At 35.7% G+C, this 14,544-nt stretch overlaps 1 protein-coding gene across 1 annotated transcript; it reads left to right on the top strand.

Annotated features, from left to right (window-relative positions):
• Positions 1-2,623: 2,623 nt before the first annotated feature.
• LOC132367906 (replication protein A 14 kDa subunit-like) lies at positions 2,624-3,299 on the top strand. Its single transcript, XM_059926510.1, has one exon. It carries the CDS (start codon positions 2,624-2,626, stop codon positions 2,987-2,989), a length of 366 nt encoding a protein of 121 aa, XP_059782493.1. The 3' UTR covers positions 2,990-3,299.
• The last annotated feature ends 11,245 nt before the right edge of the window (positions 3,300-14,544 follow it).

The raw sequence follows: 14,544 nt of genomic DNA, 5'->3' as shown, positions 1-14,544 counted from the left end.
AATAAGCTGGATACAGTAGGGGCCCTCTCAGAGGTTATAACCCAGTGGAACATTCAAACAAGTTGAGAAGCAATCACAATACAGTCAATAAATGTGTGCTAGGGGAAGTACACAGTGCTAACAGAATAGAAAGTAGGGACATCTAACCCAGGGTGAGGAGCAGGGTGCAGAGAGACCCGAAGGATGAGTAAGAGTTGAAAGGCAAAGTATAGGGTGGGATGGGGAGAGGAAACAGCATGGCTCGTTTTATTTGTTTCTGGAATAAAAGACAGCCACACCTTCAACTAACATTCTCAGACCCTACAGGTGAGCTTCTAAGAGTTGTAACCATTTTAGCTGGTACAGATACTATACAAGGTGTATAGTAAAATACAAGGTGTTTTATAGCTCCTTGGAGATCTCTGACAGCACTCTAAATAATTCTTGGAACTAACAGAAGTTTCAAGTAAATATGATGAATTCTGGGCAGAGTGTTTTTAAGAGCCTCTTTATCCTCTGGGACTGAAACCCCTTTCAAGGACTGCTCAAGCAATTCTACTTGTTAGATGACAACCCCCATGGTTACCAAGGATGAAGACTCTTTTGGTCTTCAGTAAATGTTTGAACTCTGCTGAGTCTGACAGCAAAATCCCAAGGACAAAGATGAATTTTATGATGTAGGCTTTTCCCATCAAGGCTCATGATTAACTAAGTTTTTTTTAGGCTCAAATCAGGTTCTGCTACCATGGTCAGCATTTGAAGTATGTAGCATAGAAAATAACAGCTTTATAGATTTGGAAAATCTTACTATCCTTTGTCCAGTACAGTCTGAATGTTACAAAGCAAAAATTTCTGCTAATCTCCTAAGAACCAGCACTGCTTATCCAACTCTACCTGTTTCTCAGCTACTACAAACACCACTTTATTAAGATGTTGCTACTGGCCCCTTCAAACATTGTTTAAATTTTAAATAGGAAAGACATGTTTATTACTGGAAAGTAGTTACCATGACACCTTCCAAATCTTAAATATTTACATGTATTCTGTTAGATCCTGAAAGGGAAGAAACTGCAATATACACTCATATAAATTATAGTAAAATTGGTTTGAAAACTAATTTTTTATTAAACAATATATTTGTTGCTTAAAGTGTGACCTAATTATTGATCTCTAGAAATAAGCAACATTTTTTTTATACAGCAGGTTCTTATTAGTCATCAGTTTCATACACATCAGTGTGTACATGTCAATCCCAATCGCCCAATTCATCACACCACCACATCCACACCCCCGTGGCTTTCCCAAGTTGGTGTCCATACGTTTGTTCTCTACATCTCTCTCAATTTCTGCCCTGCAAACCGGTTCATCTGTACCATTTTTCTAGGTTCCACATATATGCGTTAATATACGATATTTGTTTTTCTCTTTCTGACTTACTTTACTCGGTATGACAGTCTCTAGATCCATCCACGTCTCAACAAATGACCCAATTTCGTTCCTTTTTATGGCTGAGTAATATTCCATTGTATATATGTACCACTTCTTCTTTATCTATTCGTCTGTCGAAGGGCATTTAGGTTGCTTCCATGACCTGGCTATTGTAAATACTGCTGCAATGAACATGGGGATGCATGTGTCTTTTTGAATTATGGTTTTCTCTGGGTATATGCCCAATAGTGGGATTGCTGGATCATAAGGTAATTCTATGTTTAGTTCTTTAGGGAACCTCCATACTGTTCTCCATAGTGGCTGTATCAATTTACATTCCCACCGACAGTGCAAGAGGGTTCCCTTTTCTCCACACCCTCTCCAGCATTTGTTGCTTCTAGATTTTCTGATGTTGCCCATTCTAACTGGTATGAGGTTGATACCTCATTGTAGTTTTGATTTGCATTTCTCTAATAATTAGTGATGCTGAGCAGCTTTTCATGTGATTCTTGGCCATCTGTATGTCTTCTTTGGAGAAATGTCTATATAGGTGTTCTGCCCATTTTTGGATTGGGTTGTTTGTTTTTTTAATATTGAGCTGCATGAGCTGTTTATATATTTTGGAGGTTAATCCTTTGTCCATTGATTCGTTTGCGAATATTTTCTCCCATTCTGAGGGCTGTCCTTTCGTCTTGTTTATGGTTTCCTTTGCTGGGCAAAAGCTTTTAGGTCCCATTTGTTTATTTTTGTTTTTATTTCCAATACTCTAGGAGGTGGATCAAAAAAGATCTTGCTGTGATTTATGTCAAAGAGTGTTCTTCCATTGTTTTCCTCTAAGAGTTTTATAGTGTCCAGTCTTACATTTAGGTCTCTAATCCATTTTGAGTTTATTTTTGTGTATGGTGTTAGGCAGTGTTCTAATTTCATTCTTTTACATGTAGCTGTCCAGCTTTCCCAGCACCACTTACTGAAGAGACTATCTTTTCTCCATTGTATATCCTTGCCTCCTTTGTCATAGATTAGTTGACCATAGGTGTGTGGGTTTATTTCTGGGCTTTCTATCTTGTTCTATTGATCTATGTTTCTGTTTTTGTGCCAGTACCATATTGTCTTGATTACTGCAGCTTTGTAGTATAGTCTGAAGTCAGGGAGTCTGATTCCTCCAGCTCTGTTTTTTTCCCTCAAGACTGCTTTGGGCCGGCCTTGCATTGCAGTCATGGTGGATATGATGGAGTCACCCAAGGTGCGCATCAACGTCAGCATGCCAGCTCAGTTCATAGACCAGCCCGTTTGCTTCGTAGGGAGGCTGGAGAAGATTCACCCCACTGGGAAAATGTTTATTCTTTCAGATGGAGAAGGAAAAAATGGAACTATTGAGTTGATGGAGCCTCTTGATGAAGAAATCTCTGGAATCGTGGAAGTAGTTGGAAGAGTAACGGCCAAGGCAACCATTATGTGTGCATCTTATGTCCAGTTTAAAGAAGATAACCATCCTTTTGATCTTGGACTTTACAATGAAGCTGTGAAAATTACCCATGAGTTCCCTCAGTTTTATCCTTTGGGAGTTGTGCAGTATGGTTGAACTTGATGAATTTTTTATGATTGCCAATGAGCTACATTGAAGATTATTAAAGGAGGCCCCTGAAATTTAAAGGAGAGATTCCTGTGATTTTTAATACTGTTATTTGTTCTCTTTTTAATTTCATTTACCTAAGGTTATTAGATATTCCAGTATGCCATTTTCAACAGAACTGGTTTATTGACAGTTCTCACCTAAGTCCTCATAAAGAATCATTTCTCTGGCATATGGTCAGATTAGATGCAAGAAAAAAGCAGCTGGCTGAGTTTAGTTTTCTGTTTTATTAATAAAAGTTTAAATGATACAAAAAAAAAAAAAAGACTGCTTTGGCTATTCAGGGTCTTTTGGGTCTCCATACAAATTTTAAGATTTTTTGTTCTAGTTCCATAAAAAATGCCATTGGTAATTTGATAGAGATTGCATTGAATCCATAGATTGCTTTGGATAGTAGAGTCATTTTCACAATATTGATCTTCCAATCCAAGAACATGGTATATCTCTCCATCTGTTGGTATCATCTTTAATTTCTTTCATCAGTGTCTTATAGTTTTCTGCATACAGGTCTTTTGTCTCCCTAGGTAGGTTCATTCCTAGGTATTTTATTCTTTTTGTTGCAGTGGTAAATGGGACTGTTCCCTTAATTTCTCTTTCAGATTTTTCATCATTAGTGTATAGGAATGCAAGAGATTTCTGTGCATTAATTTTGTATCCTGCAACTTTACCAAATTCATTGATGAGCTCTAGTAGTTTTCTGGTGGCATCTTTAGGATTCTCTATGTATAGTATCATGTCATCTGCAAACAGTGACAGTTTTACTTCTTCTTTTCCAATTTGTATTCCTTTTATTTCTTTTCCTTCTCTGATTGCTGTGGCCAGGGCTTCCAAAACTATGTTGAATAATAGTGGTGAGAGTGGACATCCTTGTCTTGTTCCTGACCTTAGAGGAAACGCTTTCAGTTTTTCACCATTGAGAATGATGTTTGCTGTGGGTTTGTTGTATATAGCCTTTATTATGTTGAGGTAGGTTCCCTCTATGCCCACTTTCTGGAGAGTTTTTATCATAAATCGGTGTTGAATTTTGTCAAAAGCTTTTTCTGCATCTATTGAGATGATCATATGGTTTTTATTCTTCAATTCGTTAATATGGTGTATCACATTGATTGATTTGTGTATATTTAAGAATCCTTGCATCCCTGGGATAAACTGACCATGGTGTAAGATCCTTTTAATGTGTTGTTGGATTCTGTTTGCTAGTATTTTCTTGAGGGTTTTCGCATCTATATTCATCAGTGATATTGGTCTGTAATTTTCTGTTTTTGTAGTATCTTTGTCTGGTTCTGGTATCAGGGTGATGGTGGCCTCATAGAATGGGTTTGGGAGTGTCCCGTCCTCTGCAATTTTTTGGAAGAGTTTGAGAAGGATAGGTGTTAGCTCTTCTCTAAATGTTTGATAGAATTCACCTGTGAAGCCATCTGGACCAGGACGTCTGTTTGTTGGAAGATTTTTAATCACAGTTTCAATTTCATTACTTATGATTGGTCTGTTCATATTTTCTATTTCTTCCTGGTTCAGTCTTGGAAGGTTATACCTTTCGAAGAATTTGTCCATTTCTTCCAGGTTGTCCATTTTATTGGCATAGAGTTGCTTGTAGTGGTCTCTTAGGATGCTTTGTATTTCTGTGGTGTCTCTTGTAACTTCTTTTTGATTTCTAATTTTATTTATTTGAGTCCTCTCCCTCTTTTTCTTGATGAGTCTGGCTAATGGTTTATCAATTTTGTTTATCTTCTCAAAGAACCAGCTTTTAGTTTTATTGATCTTTGCTATTGTCTTCTTTGTTTCTATTTCATTTATTTCTGCTCTGAACTTTATGATTTCTTTACTTTTGCTAACTTTGGGTTTTGTTCCTCTTTCTCTAGTTCCTTTAGGTGTAAGGTTAGATTGTTTATTTGAGATTTTTCTTGTTTCTTGAGGTAGGCTTGTATTGCTATAAACTTCCCTTTTAGAACTGCTTTTGCTGTATCCCATAGGTTTTGGATCGTGGTGTTTTCATTGTCATTTGTCTCTAGGCATTTTTTGATTTCCTCTTTGATTTCTTTAGTGATCTCTTGGTTATTTCATAACGTATTGTTTAGCCTCCATGTGTTTGTGTTTTTTACGTTTTTTTCCGTGTAATTCATTTCTAATCTCATAGAGTTGTGGTCAGAAAAGATGCTTGATATGATTTCAATTTTCTTAAATTTACTGAGGCTTGATTTGTGACCCAAGATGTGATCTATCCTGGAGAATGTTCTGTGTGCACTTGAGAAGAAAGTGTAATCTGCTGTGTTTGGATGGAATATCCTATAAATATCAATTAAAACTATCTGGTCTTTTGTGTCATTTAAAGCTTCTGTTTCCTTATTTTTTTTCATTTTGGATGATGTGTCCATTGGTGTAAGTGAGGTGTTAAAGCCCCCCACTATTACTGTGTTACTGTCGATTTCCTCTTTTATAGCTGTTAGCAGTTGCCTTATGTATTGAGGTGCTCCTATGTTGGGTGCATATATATTTATAATTGTTATATCTTCTTCATGGATTGATCCCTGGATCATTATGTAGTGTCCTTCCTTGTCTCTTTAACATTCTTTATTTTAAAGCCTATTTTATCTGATATGAGTATTGCTACTCCAGCCTCTTTCGATTTCCATTTGCATGGAATATCTTTTTCCATCTCCTCACTTTCACTCTGTATGTGTCCCTAGGTCTGAAGTGGGTCTCTTGTAGACAGCATATGTATGGGTCTTGTTTTTGTATCCATTCAGCAAGCCTGTGTCTTTTGGTTGGAGCATTTAATCCATTCACTTTTAAGGTAATTATCGATATGTATGTTCCTATGACCATTTTCTTAATTGTTTTGGGTTTGTTTTTGTAGGTCCTTTTCTTCTCTTGTGTTTCCCACTTAGAGAAGTTCCTTTAGCATTTGTTGTAAAGCTGGTTTGGTGGTGCTGAAATCTCTTAGCTTTTGCTTGTCTGTAAAGCTTTTGATTTCTCCATCAAATCTAAATGAGATCCTTGCCGGGTAGAGTAATCTTGGTTGTAGGTTCTTCCCTTTCATCACTTTAAGTATATCATGCCACTCCCTTCTGGCTTGTAGACTTTCTGCTGAGAAATCAGCTGTTAACCTTATGGGAGCTCCCTTGTATGTTATTTGCATTTTTCCCTTGCTGCTTTCAATAAGTTTTCTTTGTCTTTAATTTTTGCCAATTTGATTACTATGTGTCTCTGTGTGTTTCTCCTTGGGTTTATCTTCTATGGGACTCTCTGTGCTTCCTAGACTTGGGTGGCTATTTCCATTCCCACGTTAGGGAAGTTTTCGACTATAATCTCTTCAAATATTTTCTCGGGTCCTTTCTCTCTCTCTTCTCCTTCTGGGACCCCTATAATGCAAATTTTGTTGCGTTTAATGTTTTCCCGAGGTCTCTTAGGCTGTCTTCATTTCTTTTCATTCTTTTTTCTTTATTCTGTTCCACAGCAGTGACTTCCACCATTCTGTCCTCCAGGTCACTTATCCGTTCTTCTCCCTCAGTTATTCTGTTATTGATTCTTTCTAGTGTAGTTTTCATTTCAGTAATTGTATTGTTCATCTCTGTTTGTTTGTTCTTTAATTCTTCTAGATCTTTGAACATTTCTTGCATCTTCTCGATCTTTGCCTCCATTCTTTTTCCGAAGTCCTGGATCATCTTCACTATCATTATTCTGAATTCTTTTTCTGGAAGCTTGCCTATCTCCACTTCATTTAGTTGTTTTTCTGGGGTTTTATCTTGTTCCTTCATCTGGTACATAGCCCTCTGCCTTTTCATGTTGTCTATCTTTCTGTGAATGTGGTTTTTGTTCCACAGGCTGCAGGATTGTAGTTCTTCTTGCTTCTGCTGTCTGCCCTCTCTTAATTTTGTTTTGTGTCTGCTGGTTGCTGTTGGCTCTGGGTTGATCCCCATGTTTTCAACAAGCTAGCCAGTCTTCTTCATATGGTGGAAGAAGAGCTGCCAATAGCACGAGAGGATTTTCAAGAGTCAGTGTAGGAGAGGACTCCACAAAAGACTGGAACAGACACCTCTGGAGCCTGTAACTGGTAGGAACACACACAAATGATAATGCTGGTGAACTGCTGGAGGCCTAATGTGGACTAACTTTAGTGTTAAACACCCCTGGGGCCCAATCTTAGAAGAGCCACCACATTTTCACGGGTTTTACGTCCAGGAATTCCAAGCGGTTCTCCGAAATAAGCAACTTTTATAAATTCCATGACAAAGGAAACATCATTACTTTCTTCCTAAAACCAGGAATAAAATGAGGATGTCTGCTCTCACCCCCATCTATTAATATTGTACTAGAGGTTCTAACTAAAGTAAAACTGTCTTCATCCAAAGATAACATGATTGTCTATGTAGGAAATCATAATGCATTGAAAGAAAGGAGAGAGGGAAAGGAGGGATGGAAAGGAGGAGGGAGGGAGAGAGGAAGAGGGAGGGAGGGAAGAAGAGGGAGGTACTACTAAGTGAATTTATCAAGATCAATACAAAAACCAACTGTATTTGTATATATATGAAACACTTAGGGATAAATCTGATCAAAGATAGGTAATGAATACTTGGATACTGAAAACTACAAAACATTGTTAACAGAAACGTAAAAAGACAAAAGTAAATAGACAGATATGCTGTGTCTATGGATCAGAAGAGTCAACATTGTTAAAATGTTAATTCTATCCAAATTGACCCATAGATTTAATGCAATCCAAATCAAAATTCCAGGACTCTTTTGTAATATCAATACTTGACAAGCCAAATCATGTAATTTATATGGAAATGCATATGGCCTAGAATAGCCAAAACAACTTTTTAAAAAGAACAAAGAAGACTAACACTACCTGACTCCGAGACTTATTATAAAGCTACAGTGATCAAGACAGTGTGGGGTAGGCATGAAGAGAAACATATAGGTAAAAAAGAACAGAGTCCAGTAATAAATGCGCACACATATGGTTAGTAGATTTTTGACAAAGATGCAAATGCAATCCCGAAAAGAATATATGAAAAAAAGGACCTTCCTTCAATCCATAACTAAACTACATACAAAAATTAACTCAAAACAGACATAAATGTAAAACCTAATACTGTAAACTTTGTACAACAAAAGCTTTAAGTTAAGTAAAAATAATTTTGATACAGTGCCAAAAGCATGACCCATACAAGAAAAAACTGATAAATTGAACTTCATCAAAGTTAAGGCTTTGGCTCTTCAAAAGACACTGTAAAGAGAATGAAAAGACAAGCCACAGACTGGGAGAAAATAATTATAAGTCACATATCTAATAAAGGACTTATTTCTAAAATATATAAAGAACTCAAAACTTAATAATAGGAAAACAATAACAATAAATCAGCAAAAGATTTGAGCAGACACATCTTCATGAAAAGATGTTCAACATCATTAGTCATTTGGGAAATGCAAATTAAAACCACAATGAAAAAAGCACTACATACCTTTCTGAATGACTAAAATTTTAAAAACTGAACATATTTCGTTTTGGAAAAGATGTGGAAGATTTAGAACCTTGAAACACTGCTGGTAGGAATGTAAACGGTACAACCACTTTGGAAAATATTTTGGCAATTTCTTAAAAAGTTAAACATACACCTACTACATGATCCAGCCATTTCTTTCCTAGATATTTAGCCAAGAAAGTAAAAGTATATGTCCACACAAAGACTTCTGCACAAATGTTGATAGCAACTTTATTTGTAATACCCAGACTGCAAGTAATCCAAATGTCCATCAACAGGTAAATGGATAAACAAATAGTGGTAAATCTATACAATGGAATATTATTCAGCAATTAAAAGGAATGAACAATTGATATAGGCCACAACATGGATGAATCCCAAAATATTCATGTTGGTTGAAATAAGCCAGACCAAAAAGAGGGTTCATGTATGATTTCATTAATATAAAATTCTAGAAAATTCAAACCAATCTATAGTGACAGAAATCAATGATTGCCTTTAAAAGATGAGATAGGAGAAAAGAATAATAGAGGGACAAGGAAAGTTTTGGGAGTGATGGATATGTTATCTTGATTGTGTTGATATACATATCATTTGTGGATATATATGTGTATACATCATGATATTAAAAAATCAAAGCTTATGAGACCATACACTTTAAAAATATGTACATGGACTTATATATACTACCAAATGTAAAATAGATAGCTAGTGGGAAGCAGCCTCAGAGCACAGGGAGATCAGCTCGGTGCTTTGTGACCACCTAGAGGGGTGGGATAGGGAGGTTGGGAGGGAGATGCAAGAGGTAGGAGATATGGGAATATATGAATATGTATAGCTGATTCACTTTGTTATAAAGCAGAAGCTAACACACCATTGTAAAGCAATTATACTCCAATAAAGATGTTAAAAAAATAAGTACACTTTATTATATTAATTATACCTCAATAAAGCTGTAACAGAAGAATATATATACACATATGTATCAAAGTGTTGTCAGTGGTTATTTTGGGGTGGTAGAATTAAGACTGGTTTTTATTTTATTCTATATACTTCACTTTATTTCACAACTTTTATAAATAAATATATCACATCTAAAATCAGAAAAAAATAGTAACTTTTCTACTTTATATTACATTAAAATAATAATAATAACTTTCTGGTCTTGATCTGTATGCTTTTAATTTGCATAATTTGTAAAAGATATAAATATACAATGGAATACTCTGGCTTTTTTCATCAAGCACTGTGTTATAATCTTTCTAACATAAAACAGAGATTTTGGTTATATTTTTAAATAAACCCATAATATTCCCTCTGTGTTACTACATCACAGGATACCTAATCATTCTCTTTCATTAGGTGTTTAAATATTCTTCCCTCCTTTTCTTTCCCTCTTGCTATTATAGTTAACTTTAAAAATTACCTTCATGCACATAACTTACAAACTCTTTTAAAATACATGTTATGAGACAGCCTCATCCACCAGAGGGCAGACAGCAGAAGCAAAAAGAACAACAATCCTGCAGCCTGTCGAACAAAAACCACATTCACAGAAAGATAGACAACATGAAAAGGCAGAGGGCTATGTACCAAATGAAGGAACGAGATAAAAACCCAGAAAAACAACTAAATGAAGTAGGGATAGGCAACCTTCCAGAAAAAGAATCAGAATAGTGAGTGTGAAGATGATCCAGGACCTCGGAAAAAGAATGGAGGCAAAGATCGAGAAGATGCAAGAAATGTTTAACAAAGACCAAGAAGAACTGAAGAACAAACACCTAGAAGAACTAAAGAACAAACAAACAGAGATGAACAATACAATAACTGAAATGAAAAATACACTAGAAGGAAGCAATAGCATAATGACTGAGGCAGAAGAATGGATAAGTGACCTGGAAGACAAAATGGTGGAATTCACTGCCATGGAACAGAATAAAGAAAAAAGAATGAAAAGAAATGAAGACAGCCTAAGAGACTTCTGGGACAACATTAAACACAACAACATTCGCATTATAAGGGTCCCAGAAGGAGAAGAGAAAGAGAAAGAACCTGAGACAATATTTGAAAAGATTATACTCAAAAACTTCCCTAACATGGGAAAGGAAATAGAGATCCAAGCTCAGGGAGGGCAAAGAGTCCCAGGAAGGATAAACCCAAGGAGAAACACACTGAGACACACAGTAATCAAACTGACAAAAATTAAAGACAAAGAAAAATTATTGAAAGCAACAAGGGAAAAACGACAAATAACATACAAGGGAACTCCCATAAGGTTAACAGCTGATTTCTCAGCAGAAACTCTACAAACCAGAAGGGAGTAGCACGACATATTTAAAGTGATGAAAGGGAAGAACCTACAACCAAGATTACACTACCCAGCAAGGATCTCATTCAGATTCAACAGAGAAATCAAAAGCTTCACAGACAAGCAAAAGCTAAGAGAATTCAGCACCAACAAACTAGCTCTAAACAAATGCTAAAGGAACTTCTCTAAGTGGGAAACACAAGAGAAGAAAAGGACATATAAAAACAAACCCATAACAATTAAGAAAATAGTACTAGGAACATACATATCAATAATTATCTTAAACATGAATGGATTAAATGCTCCAACCAAAAGAAACAGGCTCGCTGAATGTATACAAAAACAAGAACCATATATATGTTGTCTACAAGAGACCCACTTAGATCTAGGGACACAGACGGACTGAAAGTGAAGGGATGGAAAAAGATATTCCATGCAAATGGAAATCAAAAGAAAGCTGGAGTAGCTATACTCATATCAGATAAAATAGACTTTAAAATAAAGAGTGTTACAAGAGACAAGGAAGGACACTACATAATTATCAAGGGATCATTCCAAGAAGAAGATATAACAATTATAAATATATATGCACCCAACACAGGAGCACCTCAATACATAAGGCAACTGCTAATAGCTATAAAAGAGGAAATTGACAGTAACACAAAAAAAGTGGGGAACTTTAACACCTGACTTACACCAAAGGACAGATCATCCAAACAGAAAATTAATAAGGAAACACAAGCTTTCAATGACACAATAGACCAGATAGATTTAACTGATATTTATATGGCATTCCATCCAAAAACAGCAGATTACACTTTCGTCTCAAGTACACAGGGAACATTCTCCAGGATAGATCACATCTTGGGTCACAAATCAAGCCTCAGTAAATTTAAGAAAATTGAAATCATATCAAGCATCTTTTCTGACCACAACGCTATGAGATTAGAAATGAATTACACGGAAAAAAACGTAAAAAACACAAACACATGGAGGCTAAACAATATGTTATGAAATAACCAAGAGACAACTGAAGAAATCAAAGAGGAAATCAAAAACTACCTAGAGACAAATGACAACAAAAACACGATGATCCAAAACCTATGGGATGCAGCAAAAGCAGTTCTAAGAGGGAGGTTTATAGCAATACAAGCCTACCTCAAGAAACAAGAAAAATCTCAAATAAACAATCTAACCTTACACCTAAAGGAACTAGAGAAAGAAGAACAAAACCCAAAGTTAGCAGAAGGAAAGAAATCATAAAGATCAGACCAGAAATGAATGAAATAGAAACAAGAAAACAATAGCAAAGATCAATAAAACTAAAAGCTGGTTCTTTGAGAAGATAAACAAAATTGATAAACCATTAGCCAGACTCATCAAGAAAAAGAGGGAGAGGACTCAAATAAATATAATGAGAAATGAAAAAGGAGACGTTACAAGAGACACCACAGAAATACAAAGCATCCTAAGAGACTACTATAAGCAACTCTATGCCAATAAAATGGAAAACGTAGAAGAAATGGAAAAATTCTTCAGAAGGTATAACCTTCCAAAACTGAACCAGAAAGAAATGGAAAATATGAACAGACCAATCACAAGTAATGAAATTGAAACTGTTATTAAAAATCTTTCAAAAAACAAAAGTCCAGCACCAGATGGCTTCACGGGTGAATTCTATCAAACATTTAGACAAGAGCTAACACCTATCCTTCTCAAACTCTTCCAAAAAATTGCAGAGGAAGGGACACTCCCAAACTCATTCTATGAGGCCGCCATCACCCTGATATCAAAACCAAAGATACTACAAAAAAAAGAAAATTACTGACCAATATCACTGATTAATATAGATGCAAAAATCCTCAAGAAAATACTAGCAAACAGAATCCAACAACACATTAAAAGGATCATACACCATGATCAAGGGGGATTTATCCCAGGGATGCAAGGATTCGTCAATATATGCAAATCAATCAATGTGATAAACCATATTAACAAATTGAAGAATAAAAACTGAAGAAAAAATTGAAGAATACGATCATCTCAATAGATGCAGAAGAAGCTTTTGACAAAATTCAACACCCATTTATGATAAAACCTCTTGAGAAAGTGGGCATAGAGGAAACCTACCTCAACATAATAAAGGCCATATACGACAAACCCACAGCAAACATCATTCTCAATGGTGAAAAACTGAAAGCATTTCCCCTAAGGTCAGGAACAAGACAAGGATGTCCACTCTCACCACTGTTATTCAACATAGTTTTGGAAGTCCTGGCCATGGCAATCAGAGAAGAAAAGAAATAAAAGGAATACAAATTGGAAAAGAAGTAAAACTGTCACTGTTTGCAGATGACATGATACTATACATAGAGAATCCTAAAGATGCTACCAGAAAACTACTAGAGCTAATCAATGTATTTGGTAAAGTAGCAGGATGCAAAATTAATGCACAGAAATCTCTTGCATTCCTATACACTAACAACAAAAGATCAGAAAGAGAAATTAAGAAAACAATCCCATTTACCACTGCAACAAAAAGAATAAAGTACCTAGGAATAAACCTACCTAAAGAGACAAAAGACCTGTATGCAGAAAACTATAAGACACTGATGAAAGAAATTAAAGATGATACTAACAGATGGAGAGATATACCATGTTCTTGAATTGGAAGAGTCAACATTGTGAAAATGACTATACTACCCAAAGCATCTACATATTCAATACAATCCCTATCAAACTACCATGGCATTTTTCACAGAACTAGAACAAAAAATTTGTATGGAAACACAAAAGACCCTGAATAGCCAAAGCAATCTTGAGAAAGAAAAACGGAGTTGGAGGAATCAGGCTCCCAGACTTCAGACTATACTACAAAGCTACAGTAATCAAGACAATATGGTACTGCCACAAAAACAGAAATATAGATCAATGGAACAGGATAGAAAGCACAGAGAGAAACCCACGCACATATGGGCACCTTATTTTTGATAAAGGAGGCAAGCATATATAATGGAGAAAAGATAGCCTCATCAATAAGTGGTGCTGGGAAAACTGGACAGCTACATGTAAAAGAATGAAATTAGAACACTCCTTAACACCATATACAAAAATAAACTCAAAATGGATTAAAGACCTAAATGTAAAGCCAGACACCATAAAACTCTTAGAGGAAAACATAGGCAGAACACTCTATGACATAAATCACAGCAAGATCCTTTTTGACCCACCTCAAAAAGGAAATGGAAATGGAAATAGAGAAATGGAAATAAAAGCAAAAATAAACAAATGGGACCTAATGAAACTTAAAAGCTTTTGCACAGCAAAGGAAACCATAAATAAGACAAAAAGACAACCTTCAGAAAGGGAGAAAATATTTGCATATGAAGCAACTGACAAAGGATTAATCTCCAAAATATACAAGCAGCTCATGCAGCTCAATATCAAAAAAACAAACAACCCAATCCAAAAACGGGCAGAAGACCTAAATAGACATTTCTCCAAAGAAGATATACAGATTGCCAATAAACACATGACAGGATGCTCAACATCACTAATCATTAGAGAAGTGCAAAGCAAAACTACAGTGAGGTATTACCTCACACCAGTCAGAATGGCCATCATCAAAATATCTACAAACAATAAATGCTGGAGAGCGTGTGGAGAAAAGGGAACCCTCCTGCACTGTTAGTGGGAATGTAAATTGA

Source organism: Balaenoptera ricei, chromosome 6 (assembly GCF_028023285.1).
Source record: "Balaenoptera ricei isolate mBalRic1 chromosome 6, mBalRic1.hap2, whole genome shotgun sequence".
Classification (NCBI taxonomy): Eukaryota; Metazoa; Chordata; class Mammalia; order Artiodactyla; family Balaenopteridae; genus Balaenoptera; species Balaenoptera ricei.
The sequence above is the reverse complement of the archived record's forward strand: the minus strand, read 5'-3'. Positions and strand labels throughout refer to the sequence as shown.

Bases quoted from the DNA above. Each gene is read 5' to 3' on its own strand.
- LOC132367906 (XM_059926510.1), top strand. From the start codon at position 2,624: ATGGTGGATATGATGGAGTCACCCAAGGTGCGCATCAACGTCAGCATG.